At 36.3% G+C, this 24,621-nt stretch overlaps 2 protein-coding genes across 8 annotated transcripts; both read left to right on the top strand.

Annotated features, from left to right (window-relative positions):
* The first annotated feature begins 5,177 nt into the window (after positions 1-5,177).
* LOC127796626 (nuclear transport factor 2-like) lies at positions 5,178-10,689 on the top strand. Of its 6 annotated transcripts, none has more exons than XR_008022043.1 (6): positions 5,178-5,398; positions 5,565-5,643; positions 5,742-5,879; positions 6,931-7,224; positions 7,293-7,426; positions 8,995-9,085. XR_008022043.1 is itself a non-coding variant. In XM_052328863.1 (6 exons), exons 2-5 carry the CDS (start codon positions 5,596-5,598, stop codon positions 9,223-9,225), a joined length of 711 nt encoding a protein of 236 aa, XP_052184823.1. In that variant the 5' UTR covers positions 5,180-5,398; positions 5,565-5,595; the 3' UTR covers positions 9,226-9,230; positions 10,275-10,689. The 6 variants fall into 6 exon arrangements, 2 of the variants coding, with proteins under 2 accessions (XP_052184824.1, XP_052184823.1); XR_008022041.1 differs by having other exon boundaries at positions 7,641-9,085; XR_008022042.1 differs by having other exon boundaries at positions 7,293-7,472.
* A 2,310-nt stretch (positions 10,690-12,999) lies between these two features.
* On the top strand, positions 13,000-23,004 carry LOC127796625 (nuclear transport factor 2-like). 2 transcript variants are annotated; one of them, XM_052328862.1, is made up of 10 exons: positions 13,000-13,214; positions 13,384-13,463; positions 13,562-13,699; positions 15,028-15,316; positions 15,391-15,611; positions 15,803-15,980; positions 16,113-16,234; positions 16,313-16,375; positions 21,617-21,683; positions 22,229-23,004. In XM_052328862.1, exons 2-10 carry the CDS (start codon positions 13,416-13,418, stop codon positions 22,513-22,515), a joined length of 1,413 nt encoding a protein of 470 aa, XP_052184822.1. In that variant the 5' UTR covers positions 13,000-13,214; positions 13,384-13,415; the 3' UTR covers positions 22,516-23,004. The 2 variants fall into 2 exon arrangements, with proteins under 2 accessions (XP_052184822.1, XP_052184821.1); XM_052328861.1 differs by having other exon boundaries at positions 16,310-16,375.
* Positions 23,005-24,621: the final 1,617 nt, after the last annotated feature.

Below are 24,621 nucleotides of genomic sequence, written 5' to 3'. Positions count from 1 at the left end.
TGATAAATGAAATATATGTTATGTAGCTTATGTATTTAAGTTCTGCTACTTTGAAATCTGAACGTTTTAAGGAATGGTGATGTATAATTCTATTTAGGGTTAATATTGAGAACTTATGTTTTGTATTAAGTTATGTTGAGGAATGATGATTTATAATCAATGTTAAGATATCAGATTCAATTCTTGCTTCCGCATTTGATGTGTATAATGATTCTCTTTCGAGATTAATGTATGGGAATTCTGTGACGAATTCGAGAAATGATGTGATTTAGGATTAGTTTGAAAAAAAAAATTTATTGTTCCAAAATTATTTCAAGTTATAACGCTCCTGAGGAAGCGAGACGTTACAGAAAAAATGATATGTTAAGAATATACACACACACAGAAGGACAACCAAGTGATGATGATGGCGACGAATGAGGAGATCGAGGCAACGACAACCAATTTGGAAGTTAGAGGCGGGGATGGAAACTGATTTGGAAGCTGGTGTGGCTAAAGACTCGGTATGGGAACTATTTACGGGAAATAACTGCGGCTAATAGTGATTTGGAAATAGCTGCATCATCTTCCAGATCAGAGATAGTTCCTGGCCGAGTCTTCAACTGCACCAATTTCCAGATCGATCGTCGCCTTTAGCTTAGAATCGTTGCCATCATCGTCTTCTCTTTGTGTGTGTATATATATATATATATTTGACATATTATTTTATTTTTTTATATATGTGTTAATGCAAGACCTGATCAAATATTTTAAAATGCCAGGTGGTGTGCCACATTAATAGCAGCACACGCTTCTCAAATCAAATTCAAGTAGGGAAAAAATTGCAATCAATCAACAAAATTCTCAACAATCTGCCAAAATAGAATGATTTGCAACAATGTTTTGTTTCATACTATTTAGATAGGTTTCACAAAAAAAAATTATAACTAAATGTAAAAAAATCCCTACCAACTAAGAAGATGAGAAAAAAAAAAGAGTTTTAATGTGCTTTGGGTGATTAGATGAACGGTTTCTAGCAAGAATAGCAGCAGAACAACACACGAGTTTTTGGAAGTACCGATTGCCAAAAAAATGGAAGGTAGTGGTCGATGATAGTTAGGGAGACTTTGAGGGGAGGATTTGCAGCAAATTCAGTGGCTATTGATTGTCAGATGAGTTGTCGGCCCTAACTGGACTACTCGAAGAAGAAGAGGATAAGGAGGTCATCTTCAAGAAAGTTACAATTTTGGAAAAGGTTACTCTTTTACCCAATCTTTCTAGGTTATTGCACTTAGAACCAATAATTTCTGAGAATTATGTATTTTACTTCAATTTTTGAGGAAATTTTATGAGCAACTTGAAATTTATTTATTATTGCAAACATGCCCATTAAACTTGCATAAAATGTACTTTTGACATGAAATGGGTGTTTTCCTTAAATTTTGAATTTATTACTCATGAGCTCGTATGTCATGGCATGTATGCATTTAATGTCCTTATAGCTTAGTGGACAATGAGAATGATCAAATTCTCATATGCCAATTATCACCTAATTGGCATATTCTCATATGCTAACAAGTGACTCGTGTTATTCTAAATAATAATAATAATAATAATAATAAATGCATAAGGAGATAGAGAAAATTTGCATTGTATTTACATATGTACTATTTTTTATTTAAATTTTATAGAACTCGATTTTTGGGATTATGTAATAAATTATGTGGATGCCTAAATTTCTCTTGCGAATTTGTTAATTAGGTTCAATCTTTACAACGTTTCCTAGTTTATTCTGATTTAGTTTTCTTAATTATTTTTAAAAAAATTTATAGGAAATTTATGAAAATTTATTTACAATTAAAAAAAACATTTTTCCTAAATTTCAAAAAAAAAAAAAATGCTTCAAAAAATTGGAGCATTACAAAAAGAAATGGAATAAGAATGATTATTCTATTCTATCGTTATATTTTAATTTTAATATTATTTATATATTTTTACATTATAAAAATGATCATTTTTATATGTTTGATATGCCTTATTTTGTTGAAATGGAATAATAAAAATAATCAGGTGACAAAAATATCTTTTTACATTATAAAAATGATACTTAATTTTAAAAAAAACATATAATTATCGAATGTACATTAAAAATTATTTTCCTTTTTAGGTAAAAGTATTAAATGAAAATAAAATTTTTTTATTTTTCATTTAAAATTAATTTAAGTGACGATAAGTAAATAGCAATAAGGGTATATACGTGACACTATATAATTAAAAAAATGTGAAGGTAAAATAGGAAGGCTCTTTATTTATTTTATGATGGGAAGATTTTTTATTATTTTGAGAAAATGACTAGAAAATGGGACATTTTTTTTCCTTTGTAAAACTAAATAGCGTTTTGTGGAAATCTTATTCCTTCACCTTCTATTTCATCCAATCAAACATAACCCAACGGTTCAACCCGAACATTAAGCAAGAAATATATCTTATGGGTGTAAAGTGTAATTCATGTTTTCTATCAAAGTTATTACTATTTTTTACATTCAAAAAAATTATTCAATGCCTTTAATTTAATACCTTTAAGTATCTATATATGTGAAACTCCCACACCTACTTTATTCCCATATGTTTTTATTTTTCTTTATCTTTCTTAAATTATTCAATGCCATATGTGGTTACCCGGGGCGAATTCGGAAATTTAGGTTAAGGGACTAAAATTTAAAAAGTTAATATAATAAAATTTTTATGTAACCAAAAAATTAGTACAATAAATTTTCACTAAACTTATGCTCGACGAAATTTTGAAACAAAAAATTCATTAAATTGTGCCAGATTGATTTTGCTCACTATAAATTGAAGTACTTTCACTAGTGTAATGATCTCTCTTTCTAAAAAAAGATAACAATATTTTTTCTATCTTTGCATAAAGTTGTTGTTTCATCCTAAATTCTAAGATACACAAACAAAAAATAGCACAATTCAATAATCAAATAATTAAAATATTTAACTCAAAATTTGAGGCAAATGTAAGGCCAATACAACAACTGTATTTCTAGAGTTTAAACAAGAAAAGACAAAAGTATGGTCTATTCAAATATTCAATAACATATTCACAATAACAAATTCCAGGCTTCTACTCACGCCAAATCCTAAATTCCTAACTAAATGCAGTAATCAAATAGGCAAGCAGACATAAAATTAGTAGAAATCACTTACTTATAAGTTGCTAAAAAAATGCTACGATTTCAACAACAAATCAAGTATAAATAAGGAAAAAAAATATGGGCAAAAAATAGAAAAACTATCTAGAATTAGTTGTAAATCAAGAGAATCAATCAAAGAACTGAAAGAAAGAAAACATACTTGGGCAGGCTAGGCTCGAATGAAGCAAATCTGGAAGTTTGGAGGGGTAAAACGAAGACCTAAATCAGAGGGCAGCGAGCAAGAGGGCGAAATCGACTGGCCGAGCGAGCATGGGGGTGGGGCCGAGGGTGAGCGAGAGTAAGAGAGAGGCAGTTAAGCAGAAAGCGAGGATGAGAGGCAGCGATGAAGAGCGAGAGCAAAAGCAAGAGAAAGGCAGCTAGAGCCGGAGGGTGAGCGAGACCAAGAGAGGTAGAGAGCCAGGGCGAGAGGCAACGAGCAAAAGGGGTCGAGGCCTAGGCCGAGCCCAAGCTAGAGCAAGAGGGAGCCAGCGATAGTGAGTAAAAGCAAGAGAAATGCAGAAAGCGAGAGGCAACAGGGGTGAGCCATGAGCGAGTGCGAGATCGAGAGAGGAAGGAGAAGAGAAGGGTTTGTAGGTAAATGGGCTGGGCTGGGAAAAATTAGGATGGGCTGGACTGAGTTTGGGCTGGGTTAATACTAAATAATCAAAAAATTTACTAAAGCAATTTAATTTTTGTTGCAGGCTACCCTGGGCTGAACCCAGGGCAGCTCACACATAGATTCACCATTAATTGCCACAGGTGTCATCGTCATCACACGTACTTTATTCTCACATGTTGTTCTCATTTTTTTTTCCCCTCTTCTCTTACAACCTAATTCTTGTGTTGCCATTGCTTGATGTGCAACAATTGCCACTAATCGCCTTTGTTCTTGTTTGTAATGCGGTTAACTTTTATTCTTTTTCATTTTCTTATGAAATTATTTTATTTTAGAAATTGTGAAACTCTTTGCATTTATTTTCAATTCAAATCTAGATGAGCATTGCATCTCTATCTCTTTATCATACATACAAGCACACACACACATCTTTGAATATAGATATGGGTTTGAGATGCATTAAGGTGATGAATCCATCTAAATTCGTCGTACGTTGATATGAAACCTACTTTATTCATCATTGATATCAACAATGAACCGATCTAGGTTTGAGTTCGTTATAAATGTCAACAACCCAATGAGCTAATCATGTTTTTATTTAGACTTGAAACGTGAAAAATGATTTTTGCTATTATATCAAATTTCAAATATGATTGTTGCTATTTCCCTTTTATTTGTTGAGTTTTTAAAGATAATATGATTGAATCATTTTATATAATTTTATATTCATATATATTTTAAATGTAATAATTAAAATTCAATTTTATTTTCCAACATTAAATTGCAATTAAAATTATTATAATTTATTAGAATCGTTAAAAATATAAAATTAAAATAGATTCCAATGAAATTGGTCCAAAATGAAAAGGAAATAAAAATACATGATACTTTGTTTAGAGAGCCACCCAACACTAAGTCTGGAAATGTTATATAAATACTCTCTCAAGACATAAATTAAATGATTGAACAAGTAATATATTAGATTTGTATTGATGAATTATAATTTTGATTCTCATTCTGTGTAGTAAAAGGTAATGCCTTACACTTATGATTTACTTCTTTTATAAAAATCGAAAACACGAGTGATGAAGTCATTTATCTATTTTGTCAAAATAAAAAACACGAGTGATGGGAGTCGAGACATAAGTTAAACGATCAAACAAGCAATATGTTAGATTCGTATTAATGAGTTGTGATTTCGATTCTCATTCTATGTAATGAGATAATACTTCACACTTATGATTTACCTCTTTTATCGAAATCGAAGATACAATGAAGTCGTTTATCTTTTCTGTAAAAATAAAAAACATGGGTGGCGGGAGTCGCGCAATAGCAGTCATCCCAATAAATATTATATAAATAGCACGCTCCACTCCGTCATCGCTTCCGTCGTTCAAGACCCTCTCTGTATATGAACATCCGAAAACCCTCTTCTCTCTCCTCCTCCGCCCTCTCTCCGAGGTCCACCTGCCTCCGCCGCTGAAACCGTAGAGCCGCCGCGAACGGAGGAGAGAGAGAGAGAACGAAGACGAAGCCTACGCTCTTCCTTGCCTCGCTTCCTCCGCGAACCTTCCCGACCGATCCGAACCAAGAAGCTCAGGTACGCCTCTGTTTCTGCTCGGTTCGCGGTAGATCATCTCTGTTCTGCGCCTTTATGGTTCGATCTTTTCAAGATCAGCACGAGCGGTTTGCGTCGTCTGTTGGAAGATTAGGGTTTCGTGTGCGTTTTCTGTGGCTGTGGTGGCTTTTAACGGCGAGTGTGGCAGGGTGTGATTGCTGTCTGGAGGTCGAACAGTAATGGCGGCGGCGACGAGGGCGGCGCAACGACCAGTCTCTGCTCAAGTTGTATGTTCCTAATTTTGATTGACTCGTTTTGCGTGAAGCGCCGTATTTCTTGTTGCTGTCTTGGGTGTTGAATGTATTCTGTGCTTGCTTGGTGATAGGTCGGCGATGCGTTTGTTCAACAATACTACAGCATACAGCACCAGTCGCCGGGGCTCGTCTATCGATTTTATCAGGACATAAGCAAGCTTGGTCGTCCTGAAGGCGATGGGACTATGAGCATAACTACAACCATGCAGGTGAGCCTCGCTCTCCCCAAACGGTTAGTCATCCGTAAATAGATCGCGTCATGTTTAAGCTTTCTGTGATGTGAATTTACACGTATTCGCTCAAATGAATTTCATGTTCTTCTGTTATTTTGGAAAATAAGGCACATAGTAAGTAAATTTCAGTTTTGCATTTTATTGCATTGCAGATAATTAAAACTAATATGATGGCTCCCCCACACAAAAATAATAAGGATCTTGTGATTCTCCCCTTTGATTCACACTGTGGTTGTTCTTAATTCGGTTGTTCTGAACTAAAAGATACAGGAAGGGACAGTAAACAAAATAGAAAATGAAGGAAGAAGAATTAATTGTAATTGCCAAAGGCATGCCTAGGCTCAAGGCTCAGCTGAGGGTGCCACACTCTATGAAGTGCGTGCCTAGGCACTGAGGTGCACCTCACCTTGAGGGACAAGGCTCATGCCTTTTTGCTCCTGTGTAATATTTTCGTTGTTTTTTGCTGGACTTGTTAAAATCTAACAAGCAATAACCAGGAAAATTAAAAGAAATTTGATAAAAACAATAAAACACCCCATTATTTAGTTAAATACTGTTGGTTATTTGTTTTTTAGGAGTATAATTTTGCATTTACCTTCTTATAGTATATATTGGAAATAATGATTTTATACAAATTGTTTAAATGTGTGCTTTGCATCCAAGAGGCTTGCACCTTTGCTTGGTGCCTAGCATGTGGGCTCCAAGCTCTCTGGAGCCTCAATGCACCTTGACCCTTTAACAAGTATGGAATTAATAATGAAATTTGTACATCTCTACAGTTGCTTATTTATAAGCAAATTAAAAAAGGTAATTTGTTCAGTCTTTGCATTTTCTGCTGTCGATTGTCCTACAACACGGTTAATAAATACATTAATGATGATTTTGTCTTATTTCTGTCCTACTTGGAGAATTCTAGATAGATCAGAAAGCAACAAAATATTGTGAGGGGAATTTTAGAAGAAGTAATTGTGACTGCACGGTTCTAAATCTTTTTTTTTTTAATGTTTTGTTGGATCACAATTCACAGGCCATCAATGAGAAGATACTGTCACTTAACTATGGTGACTACAGGACTGAGATAAAATCTGTGGATGCACAAGAATCTTATAATGGGGGAGTCCAAGTCCTTGTAACTGGGTTTTTGGCCGGAATGGATAACAATACTCGACATTTCACTCAAACTTTCTTCCTTGCGCCACAAGAAAAAGGTTTCTTTGTTTTGAATGACATATTTCGATATGTGGAGGATATTGAAAACCATAATGGTAGCCAAAGTACAGCTAATGAAGTGGAGGCTCCTCTCACTCCTGACCAGGAAAATGTATCATCTCCAATTTCCTAGCGACTATATTCTTTCTGTTGATTCTAAAAAAAGTTTCCGGTTTGCAGTTCTTGCTCCTGTCCAGGAGAATCATGTTTCTGAGGATACAATGGTTCCCATAGAGGTTAATGGGGAAGAAGCATTCAATCCCCCTGAAAATGGAGAAGTGTCTGTTGTGGCAGAAGAGATGCCAGTGCCTGAGGTTTTTGATGAAGTGCTTAATTAGAAGATAATTTCCCTTAATTAGAGTACACTTTCTGTCTTGTTCTGTTATTCGTTCCTCTGACCTTTGGATAGTTATTTGGATAGTTATTGGTTCCTCTGTCTTGTTCTGTTGCATAGGAAACTGTTAAATTGCTCTAGGGCAATCTTATCTACTGATCCAACCTTCTGAGCTTGAGCCTTCCTCTTGACAGGGGATTGGGCACAATATTGAAGATCCTTTAAAAGCTCGCATTCAGGGGACTAATATGGCGAGGCAACGAGGGCTTTTATGACACAATCAATAATTCTATTAATTTTCAATTAGCTCTTGCTCTAGTTTCTTTAGGGGTGTTATTATTTGGTAGCTCAACATGTACGCTTTTATGTGCTTACAAATTCAAAGAACAAGACTTTGTTACTAAAGTTACATTATATTCATCAAAAATACATGGATGACACTGTATTAATTTCTCTGTAGGTTCCCTCGTGTACGTTTAAGTTATGTATCTTTGTTGTTTGGACTTTGTAAAATGTTGAAAACTCATAGGTGATGTACACAGTTACACTTTCACTACAGTATAAACAAAGTCATTTGGCAATATTAATGGTTGCTATTCATGGTATTTTTGCAATACAGTGGGACTTGGATAAATATTAATGTGACTTAAACTTTGGTTGCTTTATAATCATGCTCCAACAGACCAATGTAAACATGAGAACCCATGAGACATAGATGAACTTTTTGGGCAAACACTTGATGCTTGTGCATGTCTGTAGGCTGTGAGTCATTTTCAGCCTCATATCTAAATAGAGAGTTTAGACCAATGTAAACATGAGAACCCATGAGACATAGATGAACATTTTGGGTAAACACTTGATGCTTGTGCATGTCTGTAGGCTGTGAGTCATTTTCAGCCACATATCTAAATAGAGAGTTTACCCGTCATATGACATGAAATGTTTTGACTTTTGAGTATGTTATGAATGTCTCTACACTTGTACGGTGTTGCATATAATGTGTAATCTTTTGATAATTAAAATTAGTCACTCAAAACTTTGCATTGCGTGCAAGTCATGTTTGATGACGGTGTCAGGACCCTAGGATGTATAATAGCTTACAATAGAGTTGAGTGTAGTAGATTATCCCTCAGGAGGAGTTAATTCTGTTAAGTTGTTAGTGGTAGTTATTTTGCTTCTTGTATTTTCTGTTAACCTATTGAAGTAGCTATATAAAGCTGCTAGGGCTGTTGTAGATGCATTATCCAGAAATATATCAATTGAATCTTCTGATTTCCTCTCTTCCAAACTCTCTCTCCCTCCCTCTCAGATCTGTCTGTTTCTCTCCCTCAGCTTCTCCTCCTCTCTTTCTTCCTCCCGATTCTCCCTCTTGATCTCCCTGTTTCTTCCACCTCCTTCTGTTTCCCTCTCTCTTTCTCTAATTCTGCTAATTCCTCCTAAAACCTTCCCTAATTCTCTGCTGAAACCCTAGGCGAACTTAGGACCCTGACAGACTGTTGTGGTTTTTCTTGTGGTTACTAAGATTATTGCTTTATATACAAATGGCAGAAAGACAATGCTCAGAGTGCGGAACCAACCCCTGCACTGCCGAAGGAGCCCAGATTCAGATGCCCGTTATGCATGTGCCCATTGGTCGAGGAGATGTCAACAAAGTGTGGCCATATTTTCTGTAAGGCATGTATCAGCACTGCAATAGCTGCTCAGGGAAAATGCCCTACCTGCCGGATGAAAGTTTCACAGAGAGATACCATTAGGATCTACCTTCCTGCAACTGAATGAGTAAGGTACGTAATTGTTTATTTTCTGTGTTTCTCTTTTCCTTCCCTAATATGTATCACATAGTTTATAATTCTATCTGCAGTCATGAAGTCAATGGACAAGTACAACAAGACAATTTTTTTCCATGGAAAATGTATTACATTCTTGCAACTGATAGTCCAAAAGATGCTAGTGTGTATTTAACATCTGCGAAATATGAATGTATTCATAAAGGAGAGAGGCATATCATGGTAAATGTGTAGCCATAGAATAAAGGATATAATTAGACATGAGATTATGCATCTTAAGGTTGGAGTGTGTTCTATTGAAGATGTACGAGACACAATTAAGATAGTTTAATGATGTGAACAGAAGATTGATAGATGTTTTTCTGCCAGAAGAGAGTGGATGAGATGAAAGGAATTTTAGAGAAAGAGGTAGAGGAAAACCAAGAAAAACTTTTAGGCATAATATGCACATTTTAATGACCTCTTATATAGAAATGATTGGTGACCTCCTACATAAAACCAATTCTAGCTAGTGGGATTAAGGTTGGCTATGTTGTTACTAGGTTGTGAGGTTTAAAACATTTGCATGTTTGTCTATTTTTGGGCACCAGAACAATTTTTTGATGGGTTGGCTAGTTGAATGGCTGTGTGTGTGTGGCCACAGGAACAGGAATGCTGCCTAAGCCATTGCATGCCATGTAAGGGGCTATTTTTCTTTCCCATTTTCGCAAATGGGTTTAATCTTATAGATTCCTCTTAAATTTTAATCTTGAGATGTTAAATTTTAACTTTTTTTACCCTTAAAAGCAATATGTGGAAGCTGGAGATTGCTTTCAGGCCAGTAGCTTGTGATGCACATAATCATAACCTTTACACATCTCGTGTTAATCTAGCAAATTCAAGACAATAAGATCCTTTTGCTACGTGGAACTACATTGTACATTCTGTGTGTATCCGTCTTTTTTTTTTTTGGAAGTATTTGCATTCATATGGGTGTTCTTATACATTTTGTCATTTTGAGTGTTTAAAAGTTTGTTTTGCTTGTTGATGTTATTTGAACAGGCTCTGGGCTTCTCTACCATCAAGCACCATACAGAACCCATGACTACTAGCTTTGGAATTGCAATGAGATGTTAATTTCTGTTTGGGCATGGGTTTCTGTTATTTTAGTTTACCGTTGCTGCATGCAGTTATGCCCCCATACACCTAAAAGCTTTGGAACTGTTTTGGCATTTTTATTTAACAACAGTGCTAAATAGTTCCTGATAGAACTCAAAACTGTTTTGGGTTTGTCAAATTATAATGGTAAATAGTTTCTGATAGAAATGTTTGGGTTATGGTATCTGATTGGGGGTGGGGTAGGTGCTCCAATTTATGATAATGGTTTCCCTCGATAATTGGAATGAGTTCACCCTAATCTGTTTTTGATTTAGCATCGGTGAAAAGCCAAAGAAAATAAACCTTTTTATTATGAGTATATATATGCATGTTTGTACACAAGTAGTTATGATTTTTAGTTATTTCTTTACCCAGTAGTGAGTCAGATTAGGGTACTCGTTTCAAATGGTGGATAAATATCGTCATCTTATTGTCATGTTAATTAAAGCATAACCCTTTGATTAAGTATGGAGGGTTAGTATTTAATGATGTTCTTAATGGAAGAATTAGGATTTAATGAACCTGACTGACATTAAACAATGTTAAAAAAAAGTTACCATAGAGACTTAAAATTTCTGTCAAAATTTCGACAATGCTGCTGATCCATGACAGATTGTCATTAAACTATTGTACTGCATCAGCTTAATGATGCGATTATCATAATCAGATTGAATATTTTCACGAAGTTTGAATGGAATGTGCTCAGCTCTGGCAAATCAACAAGCCTCTCTTCAAGTACCTTTCAGACTTCTCCAGAGCCGCGACAAAAGCAATGTCAGTTTACAACTAATGCAGTTAGCATACCCAAATATGCGACCACAATTTACCCCAAATCATGGGGGCCTTAGCTATTTCCCATCATTGGCCATAATCAATGCTGGGAATAAACCATGACCAATTGCCCACAAGTCACATCTAATGGATTATGGTTATTAGCCAATGACTTGAAGTATTAAGCTTAATCCACACACACTAGAGGGAGGGGAAAGAGTATTGTTGTAGTTCAGAAGCTTCTCCATGAGGTCTGAGTGTCATAACTCATAATCATCCGTCGACAGCAATAGCGAACCAGCCCCAGTGCATCAAGGGCCAAGTTAATTTATATCAAAGTATTTTCTGAATAATATGTTGCCCGTGGTGCTCACCCCCCTGATCGCGTTGAGCAAATGTTATATATTTATAATATTTTAAAAAAATTCTCAAACTAATATTTATTATCTATTATAATATGTAAAATATATGTGATCTTATTTTTTTTATTTAATAGCTTAATTAGTTTTTTACAATACAAGGCAATAGTATGCAATTCGGTTATATATTTTGTAAATAATGTTTAAAAATTAAAAGACAAAAGTGTTAAATAAATTATTGTAATTTAATCATTATATTTTAAAAAGTATTACGTAAGTTATTATACTTTTAAATTGGTGAGTTGATGAATCTTTTAACTTTATCCAATGATGCTTTAAATTATTACGAACCAACCATTTTTCTAATTGAAATAATCTCACACTTACAAACCTACTTTATGTACTTGTTTTGTCCCATTTAAAAGGATAGTGAACAATTTGGTCTTATAGTTAAAAGTATAGTAATTTATTTGATATTTAATTTAAAAATAAAACTAATATAAAATAATTGTAAAAACAACCCTTAATATTTAAGAAAATAAATTAAATACCCTTTAATTTTAAAGTTCGCTTGCAATTTCCTTCTTCTTGTTAGTTAACTAGGCGAAATATTCATAATGACCGAAATGATTTATATATTTAAAAAACTTTTTCCCCTCTCATTGAGAATCAAATTGGGGTTATTGCCAAGAGATTGTTTCCGTCATCATACTTACTTTATTTTCATATTTTATTCTTAGTTTTTTTATCTTTCTATCTTCTCTTACAACCTAATCCTTTTTTTCTATCATCACCTGTCATGCAATAGTTACCGCATATAACTTTTCCTCTCGTTTGTCATAAGGTTAAATTTTATTTTTTATCTTCTCATTATATTTTAGAAGATTTGAAACTTTCTATATTTATTTTCAATTCAAATGTATATGAGCCTTGCATCTCTCTCTTTCTTCATCATGCACGTGCACACATTTTAAACTTAGATATAGGTTTGTAATGCATTAAGGTGATAAACTCATCTAAATTTATCATACGTCGGCATGAAACTACTTTGTTCATCACTCACATAAACAATAAACTAATTTAGGCTTGAGTTCATTATAAATGTCGACAACAAATCCAATAAGCTCATCATTTTTCTATTTCAGTTTGAAACATGTGAGAAATGACTTTTGTTACTACGTCAAATTCTAAAAATTGTCGTTGTAATTTGCTTTTTTTTTGTGGAGTTATTAAAAATAATATAATTGGACCATTTTATTTAATTTTATTTTTATATTGTTTTAAATCTAAGAATTAAAATTCAATTTTATTTCAATCTCAAGTTTCAATTAAAATGATTATAATTTATTAGAATCATTAAAAATATGAAATTAAAATAATTTTCAATGAAATTAATCCAAAATGAGAAAGAAATAAAAATACACGCGATACTTTGTTCGAAGAGCCACCCAATGCAAAGTCCAGAAATGGAATATAAATGGCACGCTCCAGTCCGTACTCGCGTCCGTCGTTCAAGAGCCTCCGTATATAAATCTCTGAAAACCCTCTTCTCTCTCCTCCTCCGCCCTCTCTCCGAGATCCGCCTGCCTCCGCCGCTGAAACCCTAGAGCCGCCGCGAACGGAGGAGAGAGAGAGAGCGAAGACGAAGCCTACACTCTTCCGTGCCTCGCTTCCTCCGCGAACCTTCCCGACCGATCCGAACCAAGAAGCTCAGGTACGCCTCTGTTTCTGCTCGATTCGCGGTAGATCATCTCTGTTCTGGGCCTTTATCGCTCGATCTTTTCAAGATCAGCACGAGCGGTTTGCATCCTCGTTTGTTGGAAGATTAGGGTTTCGTGTGCGTTTTCTGTGGCTGTGGTGGCTGTTAACGGCGAGTGTGGCAGGGTTGTGATTGCTGTCTGGAGATCGAGCAGTAATGGCGGCGGCGACGACGGCGGCGCAACAACCAGTCTCTGCTCAAGTTGTATGTTCTTAATTTTGATTGACTCGTTTTGTGTGAAGCGCCGTATTTCTTGTTGCTGTCTTGGGTGTTGAATGTATTCTGTGCTTGCTTGGTGATAGGTCGGCAATGCGTTTGTTCAACAATACTACCACATACAGCACCAGTCGCCGGGGCTCGTCCATCGATTTTATCAGGACATAAGCAAGCTTGGTCGTCCTGAAGGCGATGGGAGTATGAGCATAACTACAACCATGCAGGTGAGCCTCGCTCTCCCCGAACGGTTAGTCATCTGTAAATAGATCGCGTCATGTTTAAGCTTTCTGTGATGTGAATTTACACGTATTCGCTCAAGTGAATTTCATGTTCTTCTGTTATTTTGGAAAATAAGGCACATAGTAAATAAATTTCAGTTTTGCATTTTATTGCATTGCATATAATTAAAACTAAGATGATGGCTCCCGCACAGAAAATAATAAAGATCTTGTGATTCTCCCCTCTGATTCACACTGTGGTTGTTCTGAACTAAAAGATACAGGAAAGGACAGTAAACAAAATAGGAAATGAAGGAAGAAGAATTAATTGTAAGGACCATGCTATAGATACATCATTGTGTACACCTTGAGCTACATAATGCATCACAAATGACAAAAATACCCCCTGTGCCTCATCGCATCGCCTCACCTCACTGCGCCTCACCGCCTTGGGTGAGGGATATTTTAGTCATGCACCTCACCGCCTCACCTCACCGCTTTGGGTGAGGGACATTTTAGCATCATTGTGTAGCCCAAGGTGTACACAATGATGTTACCAATAGCATTTTCCTAATTGTAATTGCCAAAGGCATGCCTAGGCTCAAGGCTCAGCTGAGGGTGCCACACTATGAAGTGCATGCCTAGGCACTGGGGTGCACCTCGCCTTGAGGGACAAGGCTCATGCCTTCTGCTCCTGTGTAATATTCTTGTTGTTTTTTGCTGGACTCGTTAAAATCTAACACGCAATAACCTGGAAAATTAAAAGAAATTTGATAAAACAATAAAACACCCCATTATTTAGTTAAATACTGTTGGTTATTTTTTTTTTTATGAGTATAATTTTGCATTTACCTTTTTATAGTATATATTGAAAATAAAGATTATAAGTATTTTTATACAATTTTTTTAAATGTGCGCTTTGCATCCAAAAGGCTTGCACCTTTGCTTGGTGCCCTAGCCTGTAGGCTCCAAGCTCTCCGGAGCCTCAATGCACCTCGACTGTTTAACAAGTGTGGAATTAATAATGAAAGTTGTACATCTCTACAGTTGCTTATTTATAAGGAAAACTTTATCATTTTTGTTTGCTTATTTATAAGCAAATAAAAAAAGGTAATTTGTTCGGTCTTTGACTCTTTGCATTTTCTGCTGTCAATTGTCCTACAACACGGTTAATAAATACAATAATGATGATTTTGTCTTATTTCTGTCCTACTTGGAGAGTTCTAGATAGATCAGAAAGCAACAAAATATTGTGAGGGGAATTTTAGAGGAAGTAATTGTGACTGCACAGTTCTAAATATTTTTTTTATGTTTTGTTGGATCACAATTCACAGGCCATCAATGAGAAGATACTGTCACTTAACTATGGTGACTACAGGGCTGAGATAAAATCTGTGGATGCACAAGAATCTTATAATGGGGGAGTCCACGTCCTTGTAACTGGGTTTTTAGCAGGAATGGATAACAATACTCGACATTTCACTCAAACATTCTTCCTTGCGCCCCAAGAAAAAGGTTTCTTTGTTTTGAATGACATATTTCGATTTGTGGAGGATATTGAAATCCCTAATGGTAGCCAAAGTACAGCTAATGACGTGGAGGCTCCTCTCACTCCTGACCAGGGTAATGTATCATCTCCAATTTCCTAGCGACTATATTCTTTCTGTTGATTCTAAAAAAAAGTTTCTGGTTTGCAGTTCTTACTCCTGTCCAGGAGAATCATGTTTCTGAGGATACAATGGTTCCCATAGAGGTTAATGGGGAAGAAGCATTCGATCCCCCTGAAAATGGAGAAGTGTCTATTGTGGAAGAGGAGATGCCAGTGCCTGAGGTTGTTGATGAAGTGCTAAATGATGCACAAATAGTGGCTGAACCCAACTCCAAAACAGAAGTGCCAAAAAAGTCCTATGCTTCTATTGTAGGTGCCCATCGGAGTAGAAAAACTATGTTTTGACTTCTTTATTCACTTGCAAGAGTTAATTACATAAACATTAGGGGCATGTTGATTATTACACCTCTATGGTTTGTGCATGCATTTCTGGTTATGTGGTAACTGGGTTTAAGTAATATGGTGACACCTATTCACTCTCTTTGTACTTGTCTTTTTAGGTAATGGACACGAAGGAGAGTGCTGTGCCAATTTCATCTGTGTCACCTTCTCCTCGCAGATTTGTACCAAAAAGCCCAGAGCAACAAGTGAACCTTGCTCAGGCATCAGCCTCAGCTGTTGAGACACCAGTTTCTTTTTCAGAGGCCATAGAGAATGGGACTAATCAAGAGGGTGAAGGTATGCAGCCATGCGTCCTAGTATTGGTGGTGTTACCTTTCCCCTGATTATCATTTCACCTTACAACTGACATGTAATGGATATTTGATTGATATATTAACTTTAATCATCAATTTCAATTTTTTTTGGCAGCTGATGGTTATTCAATTTATATAAAGGGTCTGCCTATGAGTGCTACTCCTGCCCTCCTTGAGGATGAGTTCAAGCGGTTTGGACCTATAAAGAATGATGGCATTCAAGTTAGGAGTAACAAAGTATGTATCGAGTTTTTTTCCCATCTTAATAGTTTCTTTTGCTAGTTTAGACTAGTTACGGTCTTTTTTTTACAGCAGCAGGGATTTTGTTTTGGCTTTGTTGAATTTGAGGTGGCAAGTGCTGTGCAAAGAGCAATTGAGGTAGGCACTTTTTTGCCTCTTTTTAATGGACCTGTGTTACTGTTATAAATTGCATGAATTTGCTGCTCATAATATTTTTTAGTTTAAATTCCCTAGGATTCCATTGTGTGGGGTAAGTGTAGTGATGAGTGGACAACCTATCGTACCTTAGCTCTTCTAAATTGGTGAAGTGCATGTCTCTTGGCACTTGTCATGTCGGATGAAGTGTGAAATATTTTATGGTAAAGCAAAAAAAGCAACAAAAATAGTTTTCTACAAAATCATGTATATCACTGCCATTCTATGCCTAAAAAGTTGTAAATAGTTCATAAACATAATTGTACACTAGATCAGCAAGTAATATTTTAAATTTGGAATTTAGTTATATCCTTGTTAACTTGGGAAGATAATTAAACGAGTTAAACAATTGGACCTAAGTCTTAAGAAGCACAGATAGGGCATAGGATGTGGAAACAACCTGTCAAGGGCACTAGTTTTCAAAAAGATTTGGATATGACCAGGTTGGAACATTGCAATTTAATTCTATAGCATATATAATAAAAATAAATCACATTTTGTATATTAGCAAATAAGTATGATTAAAAAATCTCAATATATATTCTGGACTCCTTTTGTCTTAAAAAGGTTTTGGAATTTAAGATGCTTAAAATTATAAATGGACACTAATAAATATAAATATACATTGTTTTTTGTTTTATACTTAAAGTTGGTAGTAGATTTATATTTTTAAACTTAATGTTGTTCCAATTTGTAGACACGACGATCCTGTGACATGGTTATTCATTTAGTGTCTATAAAGTGTCAGATATTGAAAAGAAAATGAATAGAACACATTTGGATGGATGTTTATAATTAACACACATTTGGCAATGTCCAAAAAAGAGCCTAATATAACATATCTGGAAGGATGTTTGAAAATTGACCCAAATTTGGGAATGTCCAGAGAGTGTTGTTCAACACAGTATATTCATAGACAAGAGAGGCACTCAGGCGAAGGTGCCTCATGTACTGCCAGGTGAGGCTCCTTTTACTCGGGCGCTGCCTTGGCGAGCGCTTCTGAATTAAATCTCTGATGAGATGTCCTGGCCTCAGGTGCTTGCTGGGCTGTAACAAGGGAAAAAAAAGGAAAACTAAATTGAAAATCAAAGATCACTGTCTCTGAAAGTCAGAGAAGGCTTGTGAAATGTCCCAGAAAATCTAATAGGAAGAGGAAAAATGAGAAATCAAGTAGAGAAATGCAAACTTAACATTGATAATCTGCTGCTATGGAAAACCAACGCAAAGCACTGGAACTCCTTTGATTTCTCCAATTTTTCTTACTTTTCTATGGTTGTAAGGGCCACCATCAAATATATCTGAGAAAAAGCGAGGTCAAGAGCAGTCATTAGAGGTTGGTCAGAGCCGTCATGTGCCGGGAACCCTCTGCATGTGATGGCGTGTGGACAGCTGTTCCGGTGACTCTTTACTGGCAGGCTTGCCTGCGACAGGTGAACCTCCGGTAGCCTCTGGTGGCCTCCCCTCTAATCTCCCATGAAATCTGGTCTACTCTGGTAGTTTTGGTCCTCGGACTTTTCACTGCATTCTCCCTTTAGTTTTGCTTGTGCTTTTTAATATATATTGTGTCTTTGTTGCTTTGAGGGTTCAGAGATATTAATATTAAGTATTGCTTTCAGATGAAGAAAACATAGTTAATCATGTTTTATTTGTTATTAGATAATATTTCTAAACATTTATGTTTTTGCTTGAAAAATATTAAAAGAATTTGTATTTGGGAATGTTTTAGATGTTTTATAATTATATTTATTATTTGATTGTGTTTTTTGTATTAAATATATTTATTATTTTGTTTTTATTAATTTTGCTCCTTGCTTCACTCAGGCGAGTGCTTTTTTGGCACCTAGTGCCTCAGGTGATATGAACATTATAGTGTCTTAATGGGGCCTTTTGCCCTTGACTACCTTGGTTTAACATGGTGCAAGACCATGAATATTTTTACCTTTTAGGTTTGGACAGATGACAACACAATAATTGAATCCATGTAATATAGATGACAACTGGTGGAATTATCCTGCTATTCCTCCATATTTGCTCTATCCCAACATATGGTTTCCTATTCTAGAGATTATTGGTGCTCCTACTTGCTTACGGTATACTTGCTTTTGGAATGTGAATGCTTTCTTCCATAGTTATCAAAGGCGCGCCTAGGCGCAAGGCGCCTTAAGGCGCCAGTTTGGCGCCTCGCATGGGTCGAGGCGAGGCGGTTTTGGCGAGGCCCTCGCCTTGTGTGCCTAGGCACTGGGGCGTGAGGCGCGCCACATGAAACTTAGGTCTTTTAATTAAAATTGGCCGCCCAATCGCTCCTCACTCCTCACGACTCTAGCATCCAGCAACGCCTGCATCCTCTCCAACCTCTCCCGATCTTCTTCTTCCTCACCTGCATCCTCTCCAGCCTCTCCTGATCTTCTTCTTCCTCGCCCACATCCTCTCCAGCCTCTCTGATCTTCTTCTTCCTCTCCAGTCGCGACCCCCTCCTCTCTTCCTCCTCTCCAACTCGGCCCGATCTTCTTCTTCCTCTCCTGTCTAGCCGCGACCCCCTCCTCTCTTCCTCTCCTATCCAGCTCGGCCCGATCTTCTTCTTCCTCTCCTCTCCAACCGCGACCCCCTCCTCTCCTCTCCAGTTCGGCTTGATCTTCCTCTTCCTTTCCTCTCTAGCTGCGCCTGCCTCCTCTCTTCCTCTCCTCTCCAGCCAAGCCCACCTCCTATCTTGTTAATTTCCTCTCCAGCCGCGCCCTCTTTTTCTATTCTCCTATGTTCATGCTCTTCTCCTCTCTTCCTCGCCTCTCTTCTTATCTACTCTTCACGTTCAAGTTGTTAAGCAGTCCGCTGCTCTTCAAGTTCAAGTTGTTAAGCAGTAGCTACCAATCTCGGTTCCATTCTAGCCTCCCCTCTTCTTGTGAGTCCGCTGCTCTTCAAGTTCATGAATGATATCAATGTGTTATTATTAATAATTTGATAGTTGTTTATGATTTTACATATTTTGAGTTTTTTTTTTCTAAAAGGTGCACCTCGCTTCGCAAAGGCGTGCCTCGCCTCGTGCTCCTCGCGCCTAAGGCTCTAGGACCCTTTGCACCTCGCTGTGCCTCTTGCCTTTCAGAACTATGCTTTCTTCCCAATTTTAGTTTTGGCTGGCATGCATGCATATGTACTTTGCTATTTTCTGGTTTTGAAATCTATATACTAGCTAAAGACTAAGTTGCTTGTGGTTGAATATTTGAATGCGTCATGTATATTTCATCTTCCTGATATGTTAAATGGAAATCACTTGATCTAAGATATGGATCCTCGTTATTCAGGAAGGTCCCAGATTTTTTGTCAATTTACTTGTTTTGGATATGTTAATGTGAAGCTGCACTGGCATGAGCATTGGGAGTTGTAATGGTAAATATGCTCCCCATATTTCTGAGTCAACTTACATGTTTAGGGCCTTTTCAATTGCAATTGGATTACATTCAGAGATCTGGATTAATTTCTTAAGTCATTTCCCTAGTGATGGATGAACATATTAAACATGTATGGGCAGAGGTGCCTTGATCTAAGTCATTTGGAGATGGAGTCGTCTTGGTGGATGATACAAGAAAGGCTTGAATACTAGTTTGAGATATGGAGGAACATTTTAAAATCTAGAGATCCAGATTTTGAGAATCGAGTCATCCTAATAAAAGATAGTTTAGATATCTTGGATCAATCATCCAAAAGATAGAGATTAACATAGTTGTCAAGGCGGGCATAGGCACAAAGTGCAGCTCTGTGTGCCTCTTCTATATGGAGGCGCATTGCCATCCGAAAGGCTCTGCGAAGGTTTATGAGGTGCACACCCACCCAGGTGCAAGGCACAGGCCTGATACACCTTTTCCTTGAAGAGATTTGTTTTTCCTTTTGACAGAAACTCTTATCTTTGTTGTCATTGCAGAAGTAGATATTAGTGTAGGTTAGAGTCGGGTGAATCTCCTCGCTCTCAGTGCATCTCACAATTGGCTTCGCCCTTTTGTTGTTTCTTACGCCGCACACCTCTATAGTTTTTTCCACCTCTGTTCATTAAAACTGAGAACTTTATTGTTTCCTTCTTTCAACGGCCCGAACTCTCTCTCTATAATTCTGAAAACATTTTTTTTAATATTATAAGCTCAAGAAGTTCTTTGTATTAATCTGTTTTGCTATACTGGAGAACACTTCTCTTGTCTAAAATTGATGTACATGGTTCACTGCTCTTTTCTATTTCTGCTTTAGGCGCCAAGAGTTTGCTATTTTACAAAGAATTCCTTATTATTATGTTAATCAGTGTTTGCAGAAGGGCAAAGCACAAAGTGAAGTGTGCTAGCATATGCTTAAGTGAAGTGAAGTACATATAAATAAAACAATTAGTATCAACTTTTATGAGCATAAAGGATATAAACTATTAAAAAACAATCATTAAAAAAAAACCTGTTTACAAGTAATGAGATACCATTTTTCATTTATATTTTGTACCTGTTTACAAGTTCATACAATCATAAAAAAATCTTAAGGAAAAAAAAAATCATCCCCACTTTAGACCTAACCTCATTCAATCAACCCCTAAGTTACAGCAGTCCCCAAACAATCAATCCCTAATTTATAATCAACCAACAAACTATAATTTACAGCAATCAGGAATCAATTATCAATCCCTAATTTACAACAATCAAGGATATATACTGTATTTACATTTATCATGTTTCCATCAATATTTTTTGCTCAGTAAATACAGTTATCTTATTTTTCTGTGTTTAAATGTATATATGATTTTATCATATCTTAAACAGCTTCTTTTGGGTAAGGGTTCCGTTCAAGCAGCCACATCATTGCAAAAATTTAGACAAATCCAACCGTTCATATTGTCTTATCAAAAAAGAAAACCAAATGTATTTGTAAACTGCACTTTTGCGCTTCGAAGGTCGGTAAAAGCGCAACTTAAGTGTGCTTGCCCTCAGCTAAAGTCACTGAGCTTCTTTACACGCAAAAACTCTTAAGCATGCTTTGGTTTGCACTAAAAGTGGGCTTTTTAAACACTAGTTTGTATTGATTGTCACCTTATCTAAATGTTAACAACGGAATTTTGCTTTGACGTCCCTCTTTGTTTATTGATTTATTATCTGCCAGCTCTTTTGCTCTCCACTATTTCGTTACTGTTTTTGTGGATTAACATGTGTTGTCACCTTCCAGGCTTCACCAATTGCAATTGGTGGACGGCAGGCATATGTCGAGGAGAAGCGGTCTACTAATTCTCGAGGCAAGTTGGGTTATTTGATGCAACTAAATTTTCTTTAAGATAGGGTGTTGATCATAAAATGTATATCTACTGATATGGGGAGGGATGGATTAGGCATGTTCATAGCACGGAATAATAGTTGATGCTGCCACTCCTAGTACTGTGCAGGTAAGAGAAGTGGAATAAATTAGAAAGATTGTAGGCGAGGGTACATTGAGAGGTCAGAGACGAAAGGAGAATTTTGAATCTTCCCTTTTCAGCACCCGAGTCAAATCTGGGATGTTCCATGCAGCAAAAAGAAAATAAAAAATTCTAGGATTTTCCATGATTTTGATCTATTCATTTGGCAGAAATCTTTTAGCAGGTCTCAAATGCAACTGGCGATCTTAAGTTTGAACCTGGTTGCAGGTCTCAATTATGTTACTATTTTCTGATTAGAGATTCAATCATTCCATAGAAAATTGGAGTTGAAGAATTTAAAAATATTTTCTATAACTGAGCTGAGCACTTGTACATCGTATGTGCCGTACTTTGTGTATATGAGTATGGTTATTTTCTGTTTGCAGTGAACAACAGAGGCCGTTTCCCAACCGGAAGGGGATCTGGGTTTAGGAACGAGGGGGCCAGAGGGCGTGGGAACTATGGAAGCGGAAGAGGCTATAACCGTGACTTCAACGGCAGGAGTGATTTTGGTAATAGGGGCAACAGTCGAGGAGTATTCTCAAACCGTGGAGCTGAAGGGTATCAGAGGGCCGATAACATGGGAAATAATGGTGGGCGTATGAATCGTGGTGGGGGAATGGCTGTCAACGGCACAGCCAAAACTGTGCCTCATGTTTCTGATACCGCATGATGACCTATATAACTTTAGAGGGTGAAGACTACCCCCCCCACCATGCGAGGGATTGTAGGTTTCTTTCAAATTATTCAAACAGAAAAATTATGAACAAAAAAAAAAAAAAATGAGCGTAGGGGGCTTTCTCTTGAAAGTCTCAAGTGATCCGAATCCATTTGGTGGACAGCTCATTTTCCTTGAGCTGGAAGGGCTGTCAGAAATTTTCAAGCTATTATTCTAACTGATTTTGCACCTATTTTTTGAAGTATATTGTTGGGTGGGCTGTAGGTCTATTAGTAGTAAGAGTAGTAGATGAGTCGGGGGGGAGGGGGGGGGGGGGGGGGGGGGGGGGAGTTGGTTTGTAGTGTAATAAGTCTTTGTTTGTGTAGTATCTAGTCTCAAAGTTGTCTTAGGGAAGGACTGCTGATAATTTTGTGGGCCTTTTCGTATTTGGGGAATTATTTTGGTGGTTTTGCTCGCTGGGGAATGAAATGTTGGTTGTAGCCATGGATAGGTTTGTTTTGCCTTTGTTACTCCCACCCACCACGGTGGCTGGTATTTTTGGGGTGCACCATTCTAGACCCTTAATTCCAACGCATAAATGTTTTGTTACTTCATTTTCCTGAGGCTGTAAAAGAGTGTATTTTGAGTTGGATGGGTTTGGTTGAAGATTAACAGAAATCATCTTTATACGGGTGACGACGCGGCCTAATGCCTTATTTCCTTTCTGGTTAAAAATCCCCTGTTCGATATTCATTGCACCTTTTGCCTCAGCATTGAAATATTAAATCTGGTCACTAGTGACCAAATGACATTTCTTAAACCTCTAGTAGTCCATTAGAGTTTCAAGCTACGCCTCTTTTAATGCCTTTTTGGCTCAATCCATTACCCCGAATTATTTGAGTAATAGATCATTCAGTGGTAGTATTATATATCTCTTTACCCATTAAATCTCAAATAAACACGACAGGGGATTTAGGCAGAGCATTGGACTCAAAATGAGACTCTTATTTATCATTATACTTTCATTTTAATAATTAAAAACAAAATCTTACTCATCAGCATAAAAATCAAAAAATTTATGTTCCTTTGATGAAGACAATTTGTAATCATAGATGATTGGGGGTGGGGGTGATAAAGACAATTTACAATCTGCAGGTTTTTATTCTTGGATACTGATTGGTGCGCCCCCTGAATAGAATAAATGACCCACTTAATTCTTTATTCATATATATATATATATATATTCACTACAAAAAATGATGATAACATATATATTTTATCTCATGTATTTGTACATTTTTGTTTTATTTAAATATTTGAATATTTTGTAATTTTAAAGATATTATTTAATTATGTAATTTTAAGTCAACTATATATTTAAACTTTTTATTATTTCAATTATATTTCTGAATTTATTATTCTCAGTAAATTTATTGAGATATGTAATTGACTTAAAATTATATAGTTGAGAGGTATAATTGAAATAACAAAAAAATTTAAGTATGCAATTGATTAAAAATTACAAGTTGAGGAATATCTTTAAAATAATAAGAAATTCAAATATTTGAATAAAAAAACATACAATTATATGTATTTATATATTTTATAAAAAATAATTAATTAATCATGTTAAAAAATAAAATAATGCCATTTATCCATAGAATCTATCTTCAATCTAATTGACATATTTTTATTAAAAGATAAAAAAATATATATATATCCATATTTCATTAATGTTACATAGTCAATAACCCCCCTGCATGTATTTACAGTGAGCGAATGCATGGTAGTGAGGCGGGCGACTAAATTCTGTATCCATGACAATAATAAGCTGCAACCACGTCAGCATAACTTAACGAACACGTGATTGAATATTTCATCCACCCTTTTGATCGCATCGAATCGATATATGTGTACCAGAAACTTGGGATGAGGCCTCCTTTCAAATGTTCCGTAATCGCACTTTTTTAGTGACGAGGAGATAAATTTAAATATTATCCATTAACAATTGTGTTGGAGAAGAATTCGAACTTAGAGACCAAACTAGTCCACCTCTCCTACCTGACCACTGAGGCCACGTCGTGGAGTGTGTACCAAAAACTTGTTCGCACTCAAGTTAGT

The sequence above is a fragment of the Diospyros lotus genome, chromosome 3, assembly GCF_014633365.1.
Source record: "Diospyros lotus cultivar Yz01 chromosome 3, ASM1463336v1, whole genome shotgun sequence".
NCBI classification, from domain to species: domain Eukaryota; kingdom Viridiplantae; phylum Streptophyta; class Magnoliopsida; order Ericales; family Ebenaceae; genus Diospyros; species Diospyros lotus.
Note: the sequence above shows the minus strand (reverse complement) of the source record. Positions and strands in the feature narration are given on the sequence as shown.